At 43.1% G+C, this 26,045-nt stretch overlaps 2 protein-coding genes and 1 long non-coding RNA gene across 7 annotated transcripts in view; 2 read left to right on the top strand and 1 right to left on the bottom strand.

Moving 5' to 3' along the window:
• Nucleotides 1-10,604, top strand: part of LTA4H (leukotriene A4 hydrolase) — a 38,389-nt gene extending 27,785 nt beyond the window's left edge. For 2 of the 4 annotated variants that reach the window (XM_003929587.4, XM_010340181.2), the window contains exons 16-19: nt 5,520-5,615; nt 7,963-8,045; nt 8,733-8,837; nt 10,333-10,604. In XM_003929587.4, the coding sequence (XP_003929636.1) occupies nt 5,520-5,615; nt 7,963-8,045; nt 8,733-8,837; nt 10,333-10,450 (402 nt within the window). In that variant the 3' untranslated portion in view covers nt 10,451-10,604. Of the gene's footprint in view, nt 1-5,519; nt 5,616-7,901; nt 8,046-8,732; nt 8,838-10,332 lie in introns of those variants that run through there. The other 2 variants (XM_010340180.3, XM_074402390.1) reach the window with 2 other exon arrangements.
• Nucleotides 913-14,862, bottom strand: LOC104651655 (uncharacterized). Of its 2 annotated transcripts, none has more exons than XR_745094.3 (3): nt 14,708-14,862; nt 11,150-11,317; nt 913-2,204 (listed from the first exon to the last, which is right to left on the bottom strand). It is a non-coding gene; the product is annotated as an uncharacterized LOC104651655 (long non-coding RNA). The 2 variants fall into 2 exon arrangements; XR_745095.3 differs by lacking the exon at nt 913-2,204 and adding an exon at nt 7,979-8,066.
• Nucleotides 14,863-15,010: 148 nt separating this feature from the next.
• HAL (histidine ammonia-lyase) overlaps nt 15,011-26,045 on the top strand; it is a 28,766-nt gene continuing 17,731 nt past the window's right edge. The window contains exons 1-15 of the mRNA XM_010340179.3: nt 15,011-15,105; nt 15,346-15,686; nt 16,359-16,419; nt 16,526-16,553; nt 17,201-17,275; nt 17,367-17,439; nt 17,536-17,602; nt 17,887-17,924; nt 18,551-18,676; nt 21,102-21,241; nt 21,653-21,700; nt 22,449-22,596; nt 23,492-23,587; nt 23,684-23,742; nt 25,938-26,018. Coding sequence (XP_010338481.1) covers nt 15,440-15,686; nt 16,359-16,419; nt 16,526-16,553; nt 17,201-17,275; nt 17,367-17,439; nt 17,536-17,602; nt 17,887-17,924; nt 18,551-18,676; nt 21,102-21,241; nt 21,653-21,700; nt 22,449-22,596; nt 23,492-23,587; nt 23,684-23,742; nt 25,938-26,018 — 1,287 coding nt within the window. The 5' untranslated portion in view covers nt 15,011-15,105; nt 15,346-15,439. The remainder of the gene's footprint in view (nt 15,106-15,345; nt 15,687-16,358; nt 16,420-16,525; nt 16,554-17,200; nt 17,276-17,366; nt 17,440-17,535; nt 17,603-17,886; nt 17,925-18,550; nt 18,677-21,101; nt 21,242-21,652; nt 21,701-22,448; nt 22,597-23,491; nt 23,588-23,683; nt 23,743-25,937; nt 26,019-26,045) is intronic.

The raw sequence follows: 26,045 nt of genomic DNA on the forward strand, positions 1-26,045 counted from the left end.
GGGTAATTTAAATCACAAAAAGTTGTATTTGGAAAGGCTGTTTGAAAGTCAGATTTATCTAAGGTGATACTCTATCTATTCTCAATGTAGAAGATTAAGAGTTTGTTTTGAGACAGGGTCTTGCCCTGTTGCCCAGGCTGGAGTGCAGTGGCGCGATCATGACTCTTGCAGCCTCAACCTCCTGGGCTCAGTCAGTTACCCCACCTCCACCTCCCAAGTAGCTGGGACTACAGGCATGAGCTACCATGCCTGGCTAATTTAAAACTTTTTGTATAAACAGGGTCTATGTTGTACAGGCTGGTCTCAAACTCCTGGTCTCCAGCGATTCTCCCACTGTGCTGGAGTTACAGGCACGAGCCACTGTGCCCAGCCTAGAAAATTAAGTTTTATGGGAGGAAAAAACAGATATTGAGGGCATTAATCCTGATGTTTCTTGCTTCTTAACTCTTAAAGTATGCACAAGTATTTGTATCTTTCTTCTTTTCCTTTTAAATAATTTATCAGATACTGCTTCCAATATAGCAGTTACACATACCACCTAAATGTAAAATGATCTTGGGTGACCAACTGCTAATGCTCTTGGTGATGGGAAGAATCCAGGCACTTTTGCTTTGTCAGTACTTTGTTCACTTTCTATGAAGCTTCTTCACATACGTACTAAAATATAACCCTTTACTGAAGCCAAAGTAAGGATGTTCCCTGGATAATCCTTTAATGAAAAGATAACAAAAAATTTAGGAATAATTTCATTGCTATTAATTTGCAACAGTTATATATAACTTTTTTTTTTTTTTTTTGAGACGGAATTTCGCTCTTGTTACCCAGGTTGGAGTGCAATGGCGCGGTCTCGGCTCACCGCAACCTCCACCTCCTGGGTTCAGGCAATTCTCCTGCCTCAGCCTCCTGAGTAGCTGGGATTACAGGCATGCGCCACCATGCCCAGCTAATTTTTTGTATTTTTTAGTAGAGACAGGGTTTCACCATGTTGACCAGGATGGTCTCGATCTCTTGACCTCGTGATCCACCCGCCTCAGCCTCCCAAAGTGCTGGGATTACAGGCTTGAGCCACCGCGCCTGGCAGTTATATATAACTTTTAAAGTGATTTCAACTTTTAAGTTTGGGGGCATACGTGCAGGTTTGTTGCATGTGCACATTGTATGATGCTGAGGTTTGGGGTATGATTGATCCCATCGCCCAGGTACTGAGCATAGTACCCAATAGTTTTGCAATCCTGGCCCCCTCCCAGTAGTCCCCAGTGTCTATTGTTGCCACTTTTATGTCCATGCGTACCTAGTCGTTCAGCTCTCTTACATGTGAGAACATGCTGTATTTGGTTTTCTGTTCCTGTGTTAATTCACTTAGGATAATGGCCTCCAGCTGTGCAACCAATGTAGCTGTTGCCTTTTTGAAACTTGTTTCTAAAGCTTACTTGACCAGTATTTCTTCACATATTACTACGTACAAAGTGCTGCATCACACATTATGAAAAGTGAGATGGATTTGCTTTTGAAGCATCTATGGTTTAATTAAGACATTAGATCCATACAGGAATAATAAACGCTAAGCAGCAAGTGATGAGCAGCATGAAGTTGATACAGGTGAAGTAAGAGGTCGACAGAAGGAGCCATTACAGAACTTCTGCCTGGGGCTGGGGGAGTTGGAACTGGCTGCAGCCTCAGAGAGCACTTCTTACAAAAGCCAGCTTTGAAGATGGTTAGGTCATAGATGAGGTGCGGGAGGACCTTCCGCCGAGAGGAACAGTGCTTAAGCAAGGGATTTTATTGTAAGCAGCAACAAAACTTAGTATTTATTAGAAATTTTTATTTTGGCACTCCTGTTTCATTGGTTTGCCTATGATTTGATAAGGTAAGATTTCATAATTAGAGATGCAGCTGACATAAACACATCTGGAACAACGCAGCTGACTTAGCATAGGAATGAACAAGTGGGAGCAGAAGAGCCACAGATACCAGAGGGCAGCCTACCTGCTCTGAGGGTCAGCACATCCTGGCCGTCAGTCAGCTGATTACCCAGAGGAATGGAGAGGAGGGGTTTATCTGATGGGTCTGTTTTTAGGTTCGTTTAAGAAAGCTTTTACTGTGTTTGTTTCCTTCTTTGTTTCTTCCACCGGACCATAAGCTTCTTGAGAGCAAGAGTTGTTTTTATTCACCTCTCTATCCTCAGGGCTGTCCATGTTTATTCACTGTTGGATGAATACATGAATTAGTAGAGGGAAAACAAGGTTGGAAAGATAAAGTAGCTCCCTATCACAGAGGATTTTGTCACGCTGAAGAATTTAAAACGTAATGTATAGGCACCAGTGGATCCTTGAAAGGTTTTTGAATTGCAAATGAAACAGAGTTGTGTAGTAGGACCATTAGTCTGGCGGTGTAGCATATATGATCGATTAAGATGGAAAAAGCTGATGCAGTGGCTCACACCTGTAATCCCAGCACTTTTGGAGGTCAAGGCGGGCGATTACTTGAGCCCAGCAGTTCAAGACCAGGCTGTTTCTGAAAAAAGTACAAAAATTGGCTGGGCGTGGTGGTATGTGCTTGTGGTCCTAGCTACTCAGGAGGCTGCGGTGTGGGGATCACTTTAGCCTGAGGCAACAGAGTGAGACCCTCTTGAAAGAAATAGGGAGAGAGGAGGAGGAGGGGGGGAAGAAGAGAGAAAAAGGGAAAAAGGGGAAGGATGAAGCGAAAGAAGGAAGAGAAGGGAAAAAGAAAGAAAGGAAGGATGGAAAAGTTAGAGTTAGTAAAATTTTAGTTAGAGTTAGTAAAAAGGCCACCTAGGAGGGTATCAATAGTAGTTCAGGTAAGAAAACTTGAGGAGTTTGAAATTAGAATGGTACAGGAGGGAATATTAATAGAGTTGAAGCTGGGCCTGGTGGCTGGCCAGGTGTGGTGGCTCAAGCCTATAATCCCAGCAATTTGGGAGGCCTAGGTGGGCAGATCACGTGAGGCCAGGGGTTTGAGACCAGCCTGGCCAACATGGCAAAACCCCATGTCTACTACAAATACAAAAATTAAACAGGTGTGGTGGTGCACAATCTCAGCTACTCCGGAGGCTGAGTCACGAGGATAGCTTGAACCTGGGAAGCAGAGGTAGGTTGCAGTTAGCCAAGATCACACCATTGTACTCCAGCCTGGGTGACAGAGCAAGACTTTGTCTTAAAAAAAAAAAAAGAAAGTTGCCGGGCGCGGTGGCTCAAGCCTGTAATCCCAGCACTTTGGGAGGCCGAGGCGGGTGGATCACAAGGTCAAGAGATCGAGACCATCCTGGTCAACATGGTGAAACCCCATCTCTACTAAAAATACAAAAAATGAGCTGGGCATGGTGGCACGTGCCTGTAATCCCAGCTACTCAGGAGGCTGAGGCAGGAGAATTGCCTGAACCCAGGAGGCGGAGGTTGTGGTGAGCCGAGATCGCGCCATTGCACTCCAGCCTGGGTAACAAGAGCGAAACTCCGTCTCAAAAAAAAAAAAAAAAAAAAAAAAAAAGTTGAACGATTTTTGAGGTTTAATTTTGTAACTATTTAAGAATCTGAGAACTGATCAGACGTGGAGAAGAAGAAGGGGGAGAGAAAGCTCCAGGTATCGGCAGAACATCCTTAGAGCCGGAAGAAGGAAGAAAACCCAAATCAGGAGTAAGGCAAATCAGGAAAAATGGAACCAGAAACCAAGAGAAGCAACACTCCAATTTCAAATAAAATATAAACACCTATTTGGAGACTTTTCTAACATCATAACAAAGAACATTACTAATTACCGTTTGGACCTAAGGTCAAGCCTGATTGTTGCTGGTTTTTTTTCCTTTTTGGAAGGAAGGAATAAGATCTTCTGGTAGCCACCTATCGGAGAGTAGGCTGGTTGTGCCCATAGATAAGTCGCCTGTCAATACTTGGCCTGGAGTAGTGCTGAGTTCACGTTGGAGGAATGGTTTAATTGTGTGCTCTTTCAAATAAGGCTTAATTATTTCTGCCTAAGAGAGGAGTCTGGTAACACATCCTGCTACAGACAATGCCTTTTTCTTCTGTAATACCTGCTTCTTAAACTTTGTTTTCTGTAGTTCACAAACTTGTCATAAAGAAAAGTATAAGAGATTTCTGTGGGAAAGAGGATTTCTTAACAGTGTGAGTGTATTAGAATCCTCTGTTTCAGCTTGAAAAATGTATTCCAGCTTGTTTGGTGCTAGTAAAACTGCTACTAATTTCTGCGCAGATACTCCTTTAGGCCCAGCAGTTAAGGTAGATAATGAGCAACTCTTCAATATGAGTAGAAACAGGCAGTGTTAGGAACAGACTCAGGACGTTGTGTTCACTGGTGCACTCTTTTCCTTCTGCATTTTATTTCTCAGTGAATTTGTCTTAAATAGTAAATAAATGCAAAAGAATATTTATATTCATAAGATGTAAAAAACGATTGTGAAACAATACCTTTGTGACCCACCACTAGCATAAGTAGTAAAATCTTACTGGTACCTTTGTAGCATCCCTCCCCATCTGACCCCCTCCCTCTCTACCCTCCTTGCCAACATCCAGGTAACCATTGTCCTGAATTTTGCTTTATCATTCTCTTGCTTTTTATGTTTTTACCACATAAATACATCCTTAATTAAGATATAGTTTAGATTTGCAGGTTTTTGCACAGAAAATGAGCTGGAGTTGTAGGTTCTCACATTAAGGAGAAGTTAAGGGGAAAGAAGTTTTGCTATTAAGGAGCATTCTGAAAGTCGGGGGCAGGGGGAAGATGGGAACTATTTCTTTAATAGTATATATACCTATGCATTGGATTTTGTGGAAGGATGTACAGAAACAACTCATACTGGTTACTCAGGAGTAGGACTTAGAGACAGGGAGCAAAACCAAATCTGTCCAATTTGATTTTTTTATTATTTGCACATATTTCTTCTAAAGTAACAAAAGCCCTAATTTAAAAGAATGTAAAACTAGTTTTAAAAGATTTAAAAATGCTTATTTTGATAAGCTTTATTGAATATTACCTAATCATGTTTTCAAAAGATTTTTGAGAATAAATCTAAATTTGAAAAGTACAGACTCATTTTTCTTAGGTGGTTTCTAAGATTAAGTGGGGAAAACGGAATATGTGGACATGGAGGAAAACATTAGTTTATGGCCTTACCAATTTATTAATGTAATATTTAAAAATACACAATTTCATTCTTTTCCTATATTTTTGAATTGGTCTGTAAATTAGTCGACATGCATACATTTCGAAATGTTTCTTTGCTTTGGAAATTTCTATACCTCGAATGGTACAATGGATGTCAAAAGTTTCTTCCACTCTTCCTACCCACAATCTGCTTTTTCGTAAGTAATATAGATTCTAGGAGTCCTATCAGCTATTTAAATTACAGTAACTCAATCTCAGGATTACTTAACTCAGGCTTAAATTAATTTTTGAATAATCCATTCATATGGTTCTTAATTTTTACTTTTATGTCAGATTTATTAAATTGTAAATGAACAAAAATAACTAGGTAACATTTATTTTAGGCCAAAGAAGATGATTTAAATTCATTCAATGCCACAGACCTGAAAGATCTCTCCTCTCATCAGTTGAATGAGTTTTTAGCACAGACGCTCCAGAAGGTAAGTACTAGCTCAAAACCTTATAAATTAAAATGGATAGAAAGGCACAGCATTTATGTTCTACCCAACTTGGCAAAAGAGTATTCATGTGGAAATTAATGGGGAAGAAATAATTTATAAAATTCATTCATTTCTTTAAAAAAAAAGCACTGAATGCTTACTGTATTCTGTATTGTGCTAAATATAAAAATATGTAAGAATATAGCGTATCTTCAAATAGTTTATATAATAGGAAGGGGAACACATGTAAAATTTAGCAATAAGCCAGGCGCGGTAGCTCACATCTGTAATCCCAGCAGTTTGGGAGGCTGAGGCAGGCAGATCACTTGAAATCAAGAGTTTGAGACCGGCCAACATGGTGAAACTCCGTCTCTACTAAAAATACAAAAATTAGCTGGGCATGATGGTGGGCACCTGTAATCCCAGCTACTTGGGAGGCTAAGTCAGGAGAATCACTTGAACTGGGAGGCAGAGGTTGCAGTGAGCTGAGATCACGCCCAGCCTGGGCGACAGAGCGAGACTGTCTGATAATTTTTAAAAAAAAGCAATAAAAGGAGATATACTTTAGGTATCATTTGGAAAAACTGAAAGACTGTCTTCCAACTGGGGGCATCAGAGAGGGAATTTTGGAGGAGACTTGATTTGCACCCCCAGGGCTAGCAGGGAGGAAGAAATTCAAGATGGAGGGAGCAGCAAGGGCTGGAACTCCTCTGCAGCGTTACCAGAGTAAACAGTGGCACAGGGTAAGGAAGTCAGTGAAGATAACACTAGAAAAGCTGGTAGGACCAGATGTGATGACTCTTGAATGCTAAGAAATTTTAGATCTTATCCTGGTCAGTAGGAAAGGATTTTAAAAATCCAGCCGGAGAGTTAGGGGATGCAATGCTGGGTTGTGACAACCAATCTGGGACCATGAAAACTGTGTGGTGGTGAAGTTATTAATTGGGAGACGCGCAGGAATACAGGACTTGAAGTGAGCTGCGGAGAGAGGAGAGAACAGGACAGATGAAAAAGAGGTTGCACGGGGTGAAAGCACAGAGTTCTGTGACTGACTGATTACGGGGTTAACAGAAAAGAATCCAAGCAGATTTTAAGCTTTCAAATCCAGGCAGTTGAAAAAATATATGAAACAGAAAGGAGATGCTGTCTTTTGAGACAAACCAATGACTGGATACTTAAGACTTCCAAGTCTTCAGGCTAAGGATCTTGAGAAGGAAGGAAAAGATTTGGAAAAGAATTTCCTGTGGAATTGATGCAAAAATTAGGAATAGGATTTTGAGTCAACAACGGCAGCCCTGTCAAAGTAAGAGAATCTATTTTTAGTGCATCAGGTCATCATGGTTTCATAAATTGCTCTACCACTGCCGGGTGGCCTAGGGCCACAGAGAGAGGGAACATGGTAGGGTGATTCCAGAATGGGTATGGTAAAACTTGGGGAAAGTCAGGGAGCCTTGGCGATGACCTTAACCAGTTGGTCTACCAGCGTGGACTTGGAGTTGCATGTGTCCATAAGGGGCGAATGGACTAAATTATTTGCAGCAGGGCTAGTAGTTCATGAGAGCAGAGATGGTTAGTGAGTGCGGACTCCTGTAAGGTAAGGAGGTCGTGGCTGGAGGGGAGAGTTAGTGTCTACCTTGAGGCACCTCTGCCTCTACTCAAAGGCACTGCAGACTCTGCTTGTTCACACTGAACTCATCTTTTTTCTTTCCTTCATTCAAACTTGTCTTCCCTTTTAGGGTGAGTTAAGATAGGGATAGGATGCTTATGAACCCCCTGAAATTGTATACAGAATTTTGTATTCATGCAGTAGGTGTATATTCCGCCCTAGGGAAAGAGTTCACATTATTCATCAGATTCCCAAAGAGATCTAGAATACATTGAAGAACTGCTATATTGTAAGGATGTAGATAATTTAAGAGGGATTTCAGAGGAAATATATAAAAATAAAGCTGGGGGAATCAGTGAGGCAAAAATAAAGGAACTATGATTTAATCTGGAGAATGGAATGCATTTAAGGTATAGAGAATAACTAGAAAACCTCTAGGAAAGGTCTGAAAGATAATAGTTATTTATACATGCTAAAAAGTCTAAGAAGAGCAATTCTCATTTAATTATCTGAGTACTTCACAAAGTACATTATCCCTGTGCTTTCCCAGTAGAATATCCTCATCCAGAATAAGTTGGCACAGAATTTACTTTAGTGTGCAATTTGTGTCGTTTATTTTTATCTTATTTCTATATTATCAAATATTTAGGATTTTAATCTGGCTATGCATTTCTCTCCAGCTCCTTTCTTCCAAGGAATCCTGTTGAAATGATACGGTATACTTCTTTATTTTGCTCTTAGGCACCTCTTCCATTGGGGCACATAAAGCGAATGCAAGAGGTGTACAACTTCAATGCCATTAACAATTCTGAAATACGATTCAGGTACATCATTTTAACTTGTCTCTGTGGAAGAAAGCAGAAAACCCCTTTGAAAGGTGGAGAAAGGGAATGCAGAGTATGAGACATACTTGAGTCTTGAGACGTCCTTGTCAAACTGACTGCTTCTATATAAATACTTAGAGTGGTATTCAAGGAATAGTTGCAATGTGTAAGCTGACAGTATTAATCTTTGTTAGACTTTGCTGTAAAGCTCACCCGCCTTAAAAGAAAAAAAAAATTAGCATGAAGGATTCTGTGGTAAATAGGCTCTCTCCACAACCAACTAAATCTACTTTGAAATGGGAATAGTTAGAAATATTTTATTCTATTCTATGTTAAACTTTCTTAATTCAAATTTGTAATCTGAGGCTTAAACCAAAGTTTAATTCCTTCAGAAACTGCATTTATAAGGCACATGAGCACCTACCTGATCCAGACCTTTTGTGATCTTTTTCAAGAACCAGCTCTTCTTCCTTCTCTTCACCAATTATTAAATTGTATATATAAGGATTTAAGAGTCTCAGAATCAGGACATACCGTAAAGCGGTGTAGAGTATAATTATAGTGCAGTTACTCATCAGTACGAAAATAATATCCAGATACACCTGTCATATCCTGCCCCTTCTTCCTCACTTTCTACGCCTTCTTCCTCACTTTCTACCCCGTGCTCTCCCAAAACCCTCCTTGTAGATGGCTGCGGCTCTGCATTCAATCCAAGTGGGAGGACGCAATTCCTTTGGCGCTAAAGATGGCAACTGAACAAGGAAGAATGAAGTTTACCCGGCCCTTGTTCAAGTAAGAACCCACCCAGACTGTGCTTTGAATTCATCTAAGAAATAGGAAGAAAACTCAAATGTTTTTGTTAAAATACATTGTAAAACGTAATCTATATGATAGATATTTTTTAATTTGTTAAAGTTTATCAGTATAATTTTGGAATAGGGATTCACACTTCTGAATATTTAAAATTTGAAATAATTTCATTCCTTTTTTTAGAAGCATTATATATGGATTACCTATTATGGGCCAAATAGAGTTAGACACTGATGAAATGGAAATAAATCAAAGATAGTCTTACAGACTTACACAGAAAAATTTCTAAAGGCAACTAGAAGATAATTGGTGGGTAGGTATGGACAAGAAAATGAGTCCGAAGTTAAATGTAAAAACTAAGCAGAGAACACCAACTCTTTTTTGTTCAGTGTTGCAAAGAGGTCAAGGGTAGGTTGCTTGACATATAATAAAGGAATGCTTGGTGAGAGGGGATAAGTTGTGTCTTGGCAGCAAAATATAGGTTAAGAATATCTCAGTGAAGTTTTTTATCTATGAATTTTGCCTAAATTCTGGAGGGAAAAAAATCATGCCATAAACATCCATGATGACTTCTGTTTGCTTTTCATTTACTTCACAAGTATTTAGGTTGGTGCAAAAGTAATTGCGATTTTTTGCCATTAAAAGTGATGGCAGTATAATATCATAAAGCTTGGCAAAATAAGTCAGTCTGTTTTGATGTGACCACAAAATTAATTTCTAAGTATATTTTATATGCTTTCCATAATTAAAACCCATCTAGCTTTCAATTGAGTAAAGTATACTTTAAATAGGTTTTAAATAAGAGGATATCTTTTGTTGGAAAAGTAAGTATTTCTGTCTTATTTGCAAATAGTAGTTACATAAAAAAATGGCTAATCCTACTTTGTATGGTAGGTCCTATTTATTTAATATAACATTATTGATATTTCACTGTGGTCAGGATTTTTACTTTCTATTTGAAGTTTTCAGAAATTCTATTTATAAATTTAGTGTTTTCATACTCTTAAAATCTTGACTAAAAATTTTATTTTAAAAAGCATTTTTTAAAAAGAAAGCCTTTGAGGCACACTGTCACATACAGGGCTGATATTTAGGCAATAGATGAGAGGACACTGTTCAAGTAATAAAATACTTCCATGCTGCTTGGTAAACAGCCACTGGTCCCAGCCACTCTAGCCCTTCCCTGTAACTCCCGCAAAAAGTCTGATCTGCGTTTAAGAGCCAGTTTCTGGTACAGAAGGAGGCCTCAAGGACCCTGCGGCGGGACCATATCCATCTGATTGGCTGGGACTGGTGCCTTATTTGGGTGACATTGGCTGTCATCCCTACTAACATCCTTTAATTTAATTTTGGGTATTGACTTACGTTCTTACTCTCTTTCTCCTTCCCGTTTCCCCTCTTCTCTCCGTCCCTCTGTTTCTCCTCCTCTGTCTTTTTCACATCTCTTTTCAATTTTTTTTTTTTTTTTTTTTTGCAGGGATCTTGCTGCCTTTGACAAGTCCCATGATCAAGCTGTCCGAACCTACCAAGAGCACAAAGCAAGCATGCACCCTGTGACTGCAATGCTGGTGGGGAAAGACTTGAAAGTGGATTAGAGATCTGCCTATTGATGGTTTTAAAGATTTCTCTTTTTTTTAATGGAATTCATAAAGAAATATAAAACTTCAGCTCACAATTAAAATTCTTTTTAGTTTTGACTTTTTATTGTTTTGTTGGTGATTTTACTAAAATAAAGTTGATCTTCTTATAGTGGCATGTTCTTTGTAAATTTTAACAAAGTTATATCTTTTGGTTTATCAATTTAAAAATTTTAAATTAGCTTTATATTAATTTTTCTCCCAGCATGATCACAAAATATGTCAAGGTACTATTTTACCTGATATTTGATTTAAATTCATTAATTTGAATCTACTGCAGACCAAAAATTCAACATGATTAGGATTTTGCTTTGCTTTTAAAATTAACCTTAAACATGAGTCTGGGCGTGGTGGCTCATGCCTCTAATCCCAGCACTTTGAGGGGCTGAGGCGGGTGGATCACCTAAGGTCAACATAGTGAAACCCTGACTCTACTAAAAATACAAAAATTACCTGGACGTGGTGGCATGTACCTGTAACACCAGTTACTTGGGAGGCTGAGGCAGGGGAATTGCTTTAACCCAGGAGGCGGAGGTTGTATTGAGCCGAGATGGCACCATTGCACTCCAGCCTGGGCAACAGAGGGAGACTCTGCCTCAAAAAAATAAAAAAATCACCGTAAAGCCGAATGCTGAGTTGGATTTGTGCACCACCTACCTGGTGGACAGCAGATGAGCTCCTTACCAGCATGTGTCAACCTTAGCAAAAGCTCTCAGCTCCCTCCTCCTGGACCCCTCCGGCTCGTCCAGTGGGCTTGTCCTGGTCTCCTGTCCATCAGGGGTCAGATGGCCACCTGGAGCATCAGTCCTTCCCATCCCTGACGGTCTGTTCAAAAACACCACAACAACTTGAACCAAATAAAAGACAAATATAACAAAGTGCCTTTGCCAATGCAACATAGTGTCCCAGGGCACCTCAGCACACATAGCTATATTAGGTAGGATCAATTGTTAAAGTATTAGCTGTATTAGTTAGAATTAATTAGAACCATAGCTGTCTTAGAATTCTTTGATTGCAATTAACAGTAATCCAAGTGACCCGAAGCCAAACAAGGAAAAAGGAAGATTAAGGATACAAGGCATGGGGAGATTATCAGAACCTGGAATGGACAGAAGGGGTCTGACGACCCAGGACTGCAGCACCTTCAGTGCTCTTGTTCCTCACCTCTGCCTCTCTAGTCCACGGTGGACAGGCTGGCCACCCTCCAGCTTTACTATTGCAAATAGCTCTTACCACATGGGAAGGCTATCACAGTTCCAGATTCCCACAGGTGAGACTGTAATCCACGTTGGGTCCACCTCTGGCCAAATAAACTCTATAAGAGGAATGGTGTCTTAAGACTGTAAGTGTCGGTATGGGGTGGGGGTGGGGGTGGGGGTGTCATGACCAAATAAACCCTCAAAGTGCTAATGCAGTGACCAAAGTTACAATAGGAGCAAATACCCACGGTGGGGAAGGTATGGAAGAGACATATTCCTTCCTGTTCCTGGAATTCTGACTTCTTCCTGGCTCTCACTCTCCCTAGCAGTCTTTTTTTTTTTTTTTAAGACAGGGTCTTACCCTGTTGCCCCGGCTAGAGTGCAGTGGCATGATCACGGCTGACTACAGCATAGGCCTCCCAGGTTCAAGTCATCCTCCAACCTCAGCCTCTGGGGTAGCTGAGACTACAGGCATACACCACCATGCCTGGCTAATTTTTGTTTTATAGAGACAGAATTTTGCCATGTTGCCCAGGCTGGTCTCGAACTCCTGGGCTCAAGCAATCTGCCTGCCTCATTCTGTCCTCTTGGTCACTTACCCTACACTGCAGTGTGATTTTTTTTCTCCAGGCTCTGGAGTTCAGTTCCAATCACTGGCATATGATCCCGGTCTAAGTGATTAGACTTCAGCAAATCTATGCACCCAAATACTGCTTTTTAAGGCTTCTGCTCTATGAGCTTATGAGACAAGCTCTAAGTTAATGCCATTTTTAGTTGTCACTTAGAGATACCGAAAGTTAATTGGGACAAGGGATGCTTGAAGGGTGCTGTGGAAGGGTGCTGTGAAGAAGGTAGAGGGCGCTAAAGACCATCCTGCTTGCTGGTTTGCCTGGGGGCCAGCTCAGTGCAGTTCACATGTCTCCAGTGCAGCTAGTAAGCATATGCGAGTGTCTTTGTGGCAGGTCGGATATGTACGTAATTATGGATGAACACAGACAGATACTTTCTAGGTAATACTAAAGAAGAGGTATGCTAAAGCATCCCAGAGAAGGGCCATATAACCCAACCGAAGAGTTTAGGGAATGCTTCCTGGAGAAGAAAAGGCCTAAACAGGCTTAAGGAGGAAAAAAGATCTAGCCAGGCAAAGGAATTGGAAAGTGTGTTCCTGGAGAAAGAACACCCAGGAAGTCTCTGCTCCACAATGTGCAGGGCCTGAGTTTAAAATCCTCAGGCTGCTAGGGGGGTGACTTCCATGGCTGGGAGCTGGTATCAACTGGAAGCTTCTCCTCTCACGTGTCTGATGTCTGGGCTGGAATTACTCAGAAGCTGGGCTCAGCAGGGACCGCCAACCAGAGCACGAAGTTTGGGTTTTCTTGCAGCATGAGGATAGTTAGACATCTTATTCATCTTTGTACAGCTTTATCCATCACCAGACAGTAAGCACCATGAAGGTAGAGTGTGTTTATTTCATTCCCAGCACTTCACATAGAGCTTGTTACATAACAGGTGATGAGAAAATGTTTCTTAAATGAGTCAATGAATGAATGGTGGGCGGGGGGGCAGAAAGTTAAGGTGGTTCGCATTTGGGGACCTCAGTTTTCTCACAGATGTAGGAGGTAAGATCTCCCTCTGAGAATTAGAGGAGGCAGATGTTGCAAAGGTCCTGGCAGAAGGGTGAAAGTTCTGGAAAGTCACTGTGGGCTGGAGGGAATAAAAGGGCAATATCATGAATCTATGTGATCACAGGATTTACTCCAGCAATGTCTTCTGCCTGGGTGAACAGAGAGGGCAGTCCCCCTCCCCCCGCCTTTTTAAAAAATTTTAAACAGCGTCATGATCTCGCCCAGGCTGGAGTGCAGTGGTACAGTCATAACCCATTGCAGCACCGACCTCCTAGGCTCAAGCGATCCTCCCAAGAGAAAGTTATTTTTTGTGACGACCAAGGGGATGGGTATTACTCCAAGTGTAGACACAGGTTTAGGGATGCAAAGCAATCTCAAGAGTGCTTAAGGAAGAGTGGTCCAGTGAGGAACTAGGGAAGCAGCTTCCTAGGAAAGTAAGTGAGGATGCCGGTGGGAAGGGGAGGGATGGAGAGACTGACTGGAGATCAGGTCCAAGGCTGGCAGTGACTGAAGTAAGGGGGGAGCTGGAAGGTCACGGTCAGAAGGTGGAATATTGAAATTTCAGATTTCTTAATTGTATCAAATTCAGGTCATGACAAATTCCAGGGTGCAGTCAGGGTGTGGGTGGCTGAGGAGCAAGTTTCAATAAGGGTTGAGGAAGGATAGCTATTCGTATGATTCATGGGAAGCTGTCAGAGGATGAGAGGGACTCTGGGTCTGGGTATGTGCCTTTTTCGTGAGCAACCATGTCTCTCTTCCCAACCGAAGTCTGGTTTAGTGGAAATAGACTTTTTAGGATTTTTCTAGTGCAATCACCAAATCTCTAAAAACTGGCTTACGATGAAAATGCTGCTTAGTCAAAATAGCATCCGCATTTCTTTGATGCCTTAGCCATGCTATCCAGAGTTCCTTAATACCAGTGGTAATGAGGTGGGTGCAGGGAGCAATTATCTATGGTGAAGAAGCTTAATTGGATGAGGGATATCCATGTGCCAAGATGAAAGACTACGTATGGAACATTATAGCTTTTTAATTCATGCAGAACCTTTATAAAGCATTATAGTTACATGGAGTACTAACACCCAGATACTAGTAATCACAGACACCTCTATAACATTTCCACCATGCCAGATGCTGTGTTGAGGGCTTTACACATACATATACAGACCGACTTAATCCTCCCCATAGCCCTTTGACATAGATACTATCATTATCATTATCTTCGTTTCACAAATGAGGCAACTGAGGCCCAGAGAAGCCAAATCACTTGCCTACAGGTCACACACTTAGCAAATGGCAGAGCCAGGATCTGATCCTAGGTAAATCCTGCACATGCTGGAGGGAGGCAGTCAGTCCCTGCTCCTTCTGATAAAGAAATGGAGGGCAATACTCACCTGATCAAGGCTAACAAGTAGTGGAGCTGGTGCCTCATCCACAGCTGTCGGAGTCCCTGATCGCCAAGCCACGGTGGCTCATTTGTTCAGATGATGACCTTTGGTTCTGAAAATGATCTGTGGCCTTTGAAGTCTTCCCTGGTGGAGAGGAAGCTTCAGGAAACCTTACTGGTGACAGGGAGTAGTTGCTCAATACATATCTGTGGAATAAACAAATGAGTGACGATTGCCACACTCCTGGTGTCACATTTGGCCAGCAGGACACATTTTACAGTTGAGTAATTCCAGATAAAGACAGGAACATGGTGTTTATAAGCTGCCCTTAATGGAGGAGAACACAGACAGAAACAAGAGCAGAGGGAGAAATTGGGGACCCTGAAGAAAGGGGCCAGCAGCAGGTAGGTGCCATCAGGGACAAGAACAGCACCTCCCAAGGTGGGAGACCCCAAGTCTTTCTGGCAGCAGGGCTGGATGACAGGTGGACAGGAAGCTCACCCCCCTGCATCCTCTGCTTCTGCCCCCACTGGGCTGCAAAAACCAAAGGGACACTGGGGGCCTCGATAAATATTTGTCCAATGCATGAATGAGTAAAAGCAAAGGAGGGGGAGTGTTTTGAAAGTCTACCCTTGTCCTTCCAGCTGACCACACCCCGGTAGTAGTTCCTACATAAAGCTCTCCCCTCCCGTGACTGCCACCAGCTGAGGACCTCAGGCTGCAGGCTGCCGTGGAGCCATGCCCAGGTACACAGTGCACATCCGTGGGGAATGGCTGGCCGTGCCCTGCCAGGAGGCACAGCTCACCGTGGGCTGGCTGGGCCGCGAGGCCGTGAGGCGCTATATCAAGAACAAGCCCGACAATGGTGGCTTCGCCTCCATTGATGACGTGCATTTCCTCGTGCGTCGGTGCAAGGGCCTGGGCCTGCTGGACAATGAGGACCCGCTCGAGGTGGCCCTAGAGGACAACGAGTTTGTGGAAGTGGGTGAGTGGCCGCACGAGAGGGCTGCAAGCAGGTGCACTTTGGCCTGGCTTAGTCCTTGCATGCATTGAATCCCCACTCCAGAGAAAATGATGAGCAGACCTCAAGTTTTGCCAAGGCTGGCTCTGGGCAGGTGCATGCCATGCCTCCGGGGATTTTAAGTGTCACACAACCCTGGGAGATGGGTAGGATTCTCCCCCTTTGACAGCCATGGAGAAATCAGAGAGGAGGTAACTTACCCAGACTCCGGCAGCTAGTAAGTAGCCAAGACTAGACTCGTATTCAAAGCTGCAGGTCTGAATCCCCTTGCAGTGACTGAATCATTTTGAAGGTCCTTTTGCTTTTCAAAAGAACCCCCCACCCCATCCCAGGCTGGAGGCCAGCAGCATAGAGGCATCTGTTCAGATTTAAAAGAAAATAAAGCTGGGAATGGGGATGGAAGTGGCAGCTCCGTCTTGAACTTTCATCTAAACCCCTGTTCTCTGCCCTGACACCTACCTCTCTGCTCTCCTCCTACATAAAGATGCTGAGACCACATGAAACTGTCTGAAGTGGTTTTCAAGCAACCATTTCTATAGAATTCACAGGCCATTGATGGGCCCTTTCTTGGTTTAACAGGGGGTGTGCAGCTGTACAATGTGGTCTGTAATGAGTCTCTGTGCATTCTTGTTTTAGTTATAGAGGGTGATGCCATGTCTCCCGACTTCATTCCGTCTCAGCCGGAAGGAGTTTACCTGTATCCTTTCCCACAGGCTCCTTGATCTGCTCTGGGGGCGGCTCCTGCAGATGGTGGGGCTAGGGTTTTTCCACACCACCCTAGACATTCCTTTACCTGGATACAGATACAGCAAGTACCGGGAACCTGAAAAGGTAAACTTCAAACCACTTTCTTTTTCTTAAGAAAATTCAGGCCCCTTATTTTAGAGGGAGGAAGGCCAGTAAAACTTCTGAGTAAACACTATCAATTAGAACAGGGCTGGCCAGGCACAGTGGCTCGGGTCTGTCATCCTGGCACTTTGGGCAGCTGAGGTGGGCAGTTCACTTGAGGTCAGCAGTTTGAGACCAGCCTGGCCAACACGGTGAAACCCTGTCTCTACTAAAAATACAAAAATTAGCCAGGTATGGTGGCAACCCCTGTAATCTCAGCTACTCGGGAGGCTGAGGCCCGAGAATCGCTTGAACCTGGGAGGTGGAGGTTGCAGTGAGTTGCGATTGTGCCGCTGCACTCCAGCCTGGGCCGAAGACTCTCTCTCAAAACAAACAAATAAACAAACAAGCTAACAAACACCACAGGGCTTTATCCAGCTCTGCAGTAGGGAAAGGGGGCCAGGAAAGGCGTTATGCTTTTGCACCACTCCGCCTCCTCTTATGCAAGCTGGCTTTTTATTTAGCATGTTCGTGTTTCACACACTGATCAGGTCTCCGAAGCATCCGTTTGGTTCTGCTGGAGGTGTCCCCTACTCTGGCGAGAATAATCAAGCTGTTCAGACTCACTGAGATCCCTTTCTTTTGTGCAGTACATCGCCTTAGATGGAGACAGTCTGACCACAGAGGATCTGGTCAACTTGGGAAAGGGACGCTACAAAATAAAGGTAGAGGAGGGAAGGGTGGAGCGTCCTCTGGCCATTTTTGCTGCCTGTGGAAGTCTTTAACCTGCTCAGTTCTGACCAACAATGTTCCTAGCTCACCCCAACTGCTGAGAAGAGGGTGCAGAAATCCAGGGAGGTCATAGATAGCATCATAAAAGAGAAAACAGGTATCCTTCTCTTTTTCTGTTATAATTTTTTTTTTTTTTTTTACAAACAAACAAAAATCCCCGCATCTAACTGCATAATGTCTGCTTTTATCCTAGTCGTTTACGGTATTACTACGGGTTTTGGGAAATTTGCCAGAACTGTAATTCCCATCAATAAACTACAGTAAGTCTGAAACACACATATGTTTGCGTTCCACCAACCCCCATCTTTAAAACATTTTTCAACAAGGGAAATAATTCACATTTGCCCCAATTTACAGATCAGCAGGACGAGGCTTGGGTTAACTTGCATGTGAGTTGGTGTTGAAAACCCAGGCTGGCTGGTTTCCTCCATTGCCTTCCTTCTGTCCCTCCAGGGATTTGACCATGATTCCCTTCATTTTCCCAGCTGAGGGAACATTTTCCCACTGCAAGGTATTTAAGAGGGTTTTTACCTTTCTCTTGCAGGGAGCTTCAGGTCAACTTAGTACGCTCACATTCTTCAGGTAAGTCAAAGCGCTGGGTGCCTCCTGATCTCATGTGATGAGATGAATAAAGCACAGCACTGTATGGGTCATCCAGTAATAGTCACAAACAGCTCGTTTCTTGAAACGGCATTTCAAGAACTAGGGGCTGAGGTGGGAAGGGATGCAGAATCAGCTGAGCCTCAGAAAAAGGAATGGGCCAGGTGGAGGGATGGGGTTGGGATGAGAACACGTGTCCCATCTGTGGAGAGAGTGGTGCATTCAGGAAAGGAAATACATCCTGGAACTCAGAGAATGAGTTAGGATGGGCATAGTGAGACAGGAAAGACTGTCACCAATCAGCGCCCATCAAATGGTAAAGAAGTTGTGCTAAGGATGCTGGATGCTAAAGGTGGGTGGGAGGTCAGGGGTTCACCGAAGCTTCCCAAAAAGGGGACTTGAGAAGGCAAAACTGGGGTCTTAACTTTTGTCAGGAAGATGGGGCTGGGACAAGCCAGACAGGCAGGAGGGAGAGGAGTCCAACTCCCTGAGCTGAGAGGAGAAGGTGATAGAGTCTGGACTGCATCTGGGGAAGATTTGAGGAAGGGAGGTTGTCAGGAGACAGGAGTTTGCTTTTCTTGCAGAAAAACATCAATTCTGTTTTGTAGGTGTTGGGAAACCACTAATTCCTGAGAGGTGTCGGATGCTCCTGGCTTTAAGGATCAATGTCTTAGCCAAAGGATACAGTGGCATTTCGCTGGAGACCCTCAAACAAGTTATCGAAATGTTTAATGGTAATGCAATGGCTCCCCACACGGAACCTGTGGAGGCTAGGCATCTACCGCAGGGCAGACTTGACTGACCAGATGCTGAGGAATCATCCCGGATTAGAAGGCGTGGAACAATTGAAATGAGTGGGAAATGTGCTTGGGGAAAATAACGCTAGTTAGGTGGGGGAAGAGAAGAATACTGATCAGAGATGCTTACTCCTGTGAACTTTAACTTACTCGACAAGACCCTTTCCCTAGCATTTGTCATCTTTAAGACTAGAACAGGACCCTTAAGTCTGCCCTTACGTTCAAGCCTGACTAGAAGAACCTTGGTTTCAGTGGTGCACGAATATGGTTAAAAAAAATTGCGTAAGAATTTTGATGTCCATCTCAAAGACCAATTCAAAGTTCTCGCTGGTGCCAGAAAATCTGAAATCATATGCGCCCCAGGTGATCAAACAGCCAGACTTGCACACTAAAATCCAACTTCCTGCAAGGGTAGACCACCAATGCAAAGGGGTTAATGACTGACTTGTAATCATGAAGCCGTGTAGTGGCAGGATATGATGGAACTCACCTCTTTAGAGCTTTCTTCTGGTATAGGAAAATTCTAATGTGGAGACCAGATTTGCAGTGCTTGGAGGTAATGTCCCTTCTCACAGATAAGGGCAAGCTTCAGTTCTGAGTCTTTGCGGGGGAGGAGGAGAAGAAGCAGAGCCTAGGCAGTCACAAAGAACAAAACACATTCTTGAGTTCCCACGTTATGGACGCAAGTGACACTTAATAGGATATGCCAAGGAGTGGAGAGCAATTGGAATGAACAATCTATCATCTATAGGGCTGTGCCGAACAGACCATAGCGATTCCAACACCTATTTCTATTCCTACCTTGGTCTGCCATACTACATAGCCCTAAAATCCCAGACGGTAGCACTCCAACCTTGAACCCACCTGCACTTTGTGGGTGAGTCTACGGCATCTCTGAGAACTCCCCAAGGTGAGCTATGAGCCAGAAGGTGGTTTGCGGATGGCACTACCACACCCTACTGATATTATGTAACATTTGGAAAGAACACCACTGTCGGGAATCTGATTTTATTTCAGAAGAATGAAGCCTCTTTTTTGGTAGCTTTTGGGGAATTTCTTAGAAAATAGGATGTGTTGATTGATAAGGGGCAGTGGGGTGGTAGACTGGGTGACTGGCAAAATGAAAAGAGCAGTTGCCTGTAACTTGTCTTCCCTTGTGAATGCTTTGGTCACACCACTTTCTTCTGGAACATCTGATATTACTTTTCCAATGTCTCCAAGCAGTTTCCAATAGCTTGGAATGGCTAAATTTGGTCAAATGAATGTCCTTTAATTTTATATTTAGAGAATTTCTAACTTTTTGTTCCTATCATGAACAAATGAACTATTACAAAAAACAGCTAGGCCGGGCACGGTGGCTCACGCCTATAATCCCAGCCCTTTGGGAGGCTGAGGCGGGCGGATCACGAGGTCAAGAGATCGAGACCATCCTGGCCAACATAGTGAAACCCCCATCTCTACTAAAACACAAAAAATTAGTTGGGTGTGGCGCACACCTGTAGTCCCAGCTACTCAGGAGTCTGAGGCAGGAGAATTGGTTGAACCCAGGAGGTGGAGTTTGCAGTGAGCCGAGATCATGCCGCTGCACTCCAGCCTGGTGACAGAGCAAGACTCTGTCTCAAAAAACACACACAAAAAAAAAACAAACAAAAAAACCCAGCTAGTTCCTGATTGCATCTTTAAGATACACTGCTAAAATTTCTACAAGTGGAAGTAATAGGGCAATTAGAGCATGCATATGTTGAGGGCTTTGCTTCCAGAAGTGTCCTCCTTCCTTCTACTTTCTTATTTAGGAGATAGGGTCCTGCTCTGTGGCCCAGGCTGGAGTATAGTGGTGCAATCTCAGCTCACTGCAACCTCTGCCTCTCGGGTTCAAGTGATTCTCCCACCTCAGCCTTCCCAGTAGTTGGGACTACAGGCACGTACCACCACACTTGGTTAACTTTCGTATTTTTCTGTAGAGATAGGGTTTCACCATGTTGCCCAGGCTGGTCTCGAACTCCTGAGCTCAAGCCATCTGCTGCCTCGGCCTCCAAAAGTGCCGAGATTACAGGCGTGAGCCACTGCGTCCGGCCCTTCTTTCCTTCTTGCCATCTCTCCCTCCAGCCCTTCTTTCTTCCCTCTCTCCTCTTTTCCTTCCTCTCTTCCTCCCCTCCACCCCAACTCCTCTTTTTCTTTCTATAGCAATTCATCCAGGTCCCTTACACATTAGCTGGGTCTGAGGAATTATCTTTCCCCAGGTATTTATGCCATCAAGTGATAGATACTGGAGGCAGGGCGGAGGGCGTGGGGTGTTCACCGACAAAGCAAGGAGAGTCAGAGTGCAGTTCTCTAGAACTAACGGCTGCCTACCTCTCTCCAGCCTCCTGCCTGCCTTATGTTCCAGAGAAAGGAACCGTTGGTGCCAGCGGAGACCTTGCCCCGCTCTCTCATCTTGCTCTCGGGCTAATTGGAGAAGGGAAGATGTGGTCTCCAAAGAGTGGCTGGGCCGATGCTAAATACGTAAGACTTACCACAGCTTCCATCTGCAGCGATTGCCCGAGGCTGGACACCAGCTGTGCTTGTGGCACAGATGCATGTATGTGTGTCAGGAGGCAGCAGTAGAGAAGGTGAACCGCTAAGGTGGAAGCGGAACACAAAGGGCCTAGAAACCAAGATGTTGGGCTGATTCTGTAGACAATGGAGCCCCTGATTTCACGGCAGAAATTAATTGAAAGATAAGTCTGCTTTCATGACTCAAGAACAGAACTAGAGAATAGACAAGAGAACATAAATAGAGCCGGTTCCTACAGGTCTCATCTTTTATAAGATGGATTTTTGGATGTAAAGAGCCATTATTGGATTCCATATGATATTGGAAATCGGCTCGTATATCACTCGATACCCATTTTCATATTTTCAATCATTCTATAGGTCCTGGAAGCCCATGGATTGAAACCAGTTATTTTAAAACCAAAAGAGGTAAGGAAACTCAAGGAAAATGTGTTCATAGTGCATATACCTTTATTTATGCACAATTTTCAGTTTTAATGTCAGTTTCAATGGTTTCAATGCAGCTTGCATGTTTGAAGAAGGGGCACCTCCATTATGAGAATTTAAGATTCCTTATGGCAGGCATGGTGGTGGATGCCTGTAATCTCAGCACTTTGGGAAGCTGAGATGGGTAGATCGCTTGAGCTCAGGAGTCTACACTCCAGCCTGGGCAACAAACTAAGACCCTGTCTCAAAAAAGAAAAAAGATTCTTCATGCCACAATGCACATGAGATCTCTTAGGAACTTAAAACTTCAAATCCAAGTTCTGTTAGGATCTCTAAGAGAGATGTTCTCAGCCAAAATTCCTTAGAATGCTCTAAGCTAAGAGTCTTGGACCAGAATTGGGTTTTTTGGATATCTCATCTATCACAGTGAGAATTTAAAAAAGAAATGCAACCTAATGAACTAAAGATTTTATGTGCTGTCTACACTCCAGAGCTGCATTGCTGCTTTGGGAATGGGGATACTTAATGAGTATTTCGTTTGCCAGATTTATGCTAACAAGTTCACATATGCTAACAAGTTCAAGGGCTTCAAAAAGCATTACTTTCCTGTGCTTTAGAAAACATAAACATTAGCTGACTGGCTAATTTTTCTCTTATGAAAGCAAAATCCACTGGTATGTAGGTTCGTTACAATAACCACAGAAAGAAACTTTGCTCTCTACCCCCACAGGGCCTGGCACTCATCAACGGGACGCAGATGATCACGTCCCTGGGCTGCGAAGCTGTAGAGAGGGCCAGTGCTATTGCCCGGCAGGCTGACATTATAGCAGCCCTGACCCTGGAGGTGCTGAAGGGTACCACCAAAGCCTTCGACACTGGTCAGCAGGGTTCTTCCTTTCGCTTGTTATTCATTCAACCAGAGCTGGTGGGGCAGGGTGGTTGAGGTCTTTAGACACGGGAGTGGTGGAGGCAGGTGGTAGGGAAGGAAAGAACCCGAGTGCCTACAGCATACCCAGTGTACTGCATCTTCATCTAAGCCATGGCTGATAGCTTAGATCCTTGAAAGAACCGCAATTTACAGACAGTCCCTGGGAGTTGAGTGACCTGCCTCAGATCACTCGGGGATCTGGGTGTGTCAAGCTCTGTGTTGTCTTTTGGAATCTTTTCACAGGACTTTAGAACTAGAGGACGATTAGGGTTGGTCCCGACTAGAAAATTAAGAAAGAAAAACTATTGAATTCATAGCTTATTTAGAAAGTAGTGAACTTTAACAACCCCCCAACTATAATAGAAAAAGGGCAGAACATGGTCTAAAAGTGACTGAGTTAAATTAGGCCACTGTAGGGTTCCCTTCTATCACTGGCCCCATTCCTCTAAGGTAGGCTCAGTGTCTTTAGTGGAATTCCCAGTGGGTTCAACATGCAGTTTGCTCTCAGATATTTAAAGTAGAAAGAATCAAGTCAATAAGGAAAACTGTGCTTTTGGAGTTAAGTTTCTAATCCTGAGTGGTGGCTAAGGACCCCTGGGAGTTTTGAGGGCTGCGTCAGCACTGTAGATGGTTCTGAGCCACTGATGGTCATTTATTCTAATATCAGAATTATTCGACCTGGTATGGTGGCTCATGTCTGTAATCCCAGCAATTTGGGAGGCCAAGGTAGGAGGATCGCTTGAACCCAGGAGTTTGAAACCAGCCTGGGCAATGTAGTGAGACCCCCATCTTTAAAGAGTAAATGAATGGAATTATTCAGAGTTTTTCTCCTTCATCAATTTCAGACATTCATGCTCTTCGTCCTCACCGTGGGCAAATTGAAGTTGCTTTTCGGTTTCGGTCACTCTTGGACTCAGATCACCACCCATCAGAAATAGCAGGTCTGGGCATGTTTATGGGAGTGACCTATTTGGTTATGGGTTTTGTGGAAAGAATCAGTAACATGATCTGTCTCCTCCCTTCCACCTCTTCCACAGAAAGTCACAGGTTCTGTGATCGCGTCCAGGATGCATACACCTTGCGCTGCTGTCCACAGGTAAAAACAAACAAATCAATAAAAAAAAATGGCAATAAAGTTTCTTTTCTTTCACCAGGTTCAGGATAAAAAATTTTAAAGCAGGAAAGTGTTAGAAAAACATGTAATGGTTAACTATAGTCCAAATTTCTGACTGTCTCTATGAAAAGTTATGTATATTTTACCTTTATGTGTACAATAATTGTAAAGTTTTTATTCTCTGTGGTGAACTATTTGTTTTCGTTTGATTGCTCAACCTACTTTCAGAGGACAACCTTTTTTTTTTCCTTTGGTGAGACAGACAACCAACAGAGAACCTCTTGTTTTGGAGACAGAGTCTCACTCTGTCACCCAGGCTGGAGTGCAGTAGCACGATCTCAGCTCACTGCAACCTCCACCGTCCAAGTTCAAGTGATTCTCCTGCCTCAACCTCCTGAGTAGCTGGGACTACCGGTGTATGCACCATGCCTAATTTTTGTATTTTTAGTATAGACAGGGTCTCATCATGTTGGTCAAGCTGGTCTCAAACTACTGACCTCAAATGATCCACCAACCTCAGCCTCCCAAGTGCTGGGATTATAACAGGTGTGAGCCACCTCACCCGGCCCAGTCAACCTCTTACGTTGATTCAGTGCCCTAACTTTTAAAAATTCTTAGTAATGAAATTGCCATAACAAGTTAATAGAGTTGTACTTGTTCTCCCTGTTAAAACTTTAACCAGTTAGTCAGAGGTGTTTATAGGAAAGTCTAATTGTATCATTTTGCAACTTAAGTGCATAGTAATGGTTACACCTTACTTGCATTTTATGGGCAATGCAAACAATTGTAAATGAACTTGTGATGCTTAAGTTTAAATTAAAAATGAAGATGACCTGGGTTGGCATTACGCATTCTGTATTGCAGATGTATAATTTACATAATTGCCATATGTAATTAGCAATAAACAGTATTTCAGTCTGTGCCAAATTTCAGTCTATGGTGTAATACAGAGTCCTCCCTAGAATAAATACACTTATCTCCCTTTACTCAGCAAGTTATCTTTCTAGTTAGCTTATTAAACAATAGATCAAAAACATCTATGGGAAAGAATTAGATCCGCTAGAAGAATAACTCCTGATGTAAGTGTTCCCTGATATTTTAATAATGATAGCAGATTCCAGGTGACAGGTACCATTATCACTCTTACCTGTATTAATTCATTTAATCTTTCCAACTATGAGAAAGATCCTCTTTCTCCCATTTTGCAATGGGGAAACTGAGGCACAGAGTTAAGTACCTTCCCCAAGATCACATAGCTGGAGTATTACTTCCTTGATTTCCGGGAGAAGCCAGAAGGCAGGTGCTGCTTTAAAGCACTGTGGGTGTCTTTGGGCTTGGTAGAGGGTAGCTGCCTTATATGTGAGCATTTTCTATGTGAGACCTTCATGCTTCATGAACTTTTCCTCCTTGGATAATAGCTACCATTTGAGTAATCTGAGTCACATCTAAGAATTTGTTTGCATTATTTTATGTACTTCTCAAAAGCCATTAAGTGCGATTGTCTGTTTTCTATGTTGTCTTATTTATTTTTTGAAATGGAGTTTCACTCTTGCTGCCCAGGCTGGAGTGCAATGGCGCGATCTCGGCTCACCAAAACCTCCGCTTCCTGGGTTCAAGTGACTCTCCTGCCTTATCTTCCCAAGTAGCTGGGATTACAGGCATGGGCCACCACATCCAGCTAATTTCGTATTTTTAGTAGAGACGGGGTTTCTCCATGTTGGTCAGGCTGGTCTCAAAGTCCCGACCTCAGGTGATTCACCCACATCGGCCTCCCAAATTGTTGGGATTACAGGCGTGAGCCACCATGCCCGGCCTTCTCTTTTAACTATGGAAATAAGGAACTTGTCTGAGTCTGACCACTAACCTGGGAATGAATCCGCCTGTGTCTAGAGTTGGCATTCTGCCTCCCACACCATGCTGCCTTTTATAGATTGATCTAATATGAATACAAACGATCATGAATTTATTCTAATTAGTTTCAGTGAAAATCCAAAAGATTTGTAACAAAATTATCTTCATGTTCGAAATGAACAGAGTATAATTTCCATGGTTATAACTTTAAGATCTTCTATATTCTTTTAAGACAAGATCTGTCCCCACTTTCCCAGGAAAGACAGAATATTGGCACTCTTCAGGTAATCAAATGGGTCATATATCTTATTTTGATTGTATTTTAGGTCCATGGTGTGGTGAATGATACAATAGCATTTGTGAAGGGCATCATTACCACAGAACTGAACAGCGCAACAGATAATCCTGTATCTTTTGGTGGTCTACTAGCCTGT

Source organism: Saimiri boliviensis, chromosome 7 (genome assembly GCF_048565385.1).
Source record: "Saimiri boliviensis isolate mSaiBol1 chromosome 7, mSaiBol1.pri, whole genome shotgun sequence".
Taxonomy (NCBI): domain Eukaryota; kingdom Metazoa; phylum Chordata; class Mammalia; order Primates; family Cebidae; genus Saimiri; species Saimiri boliviensis.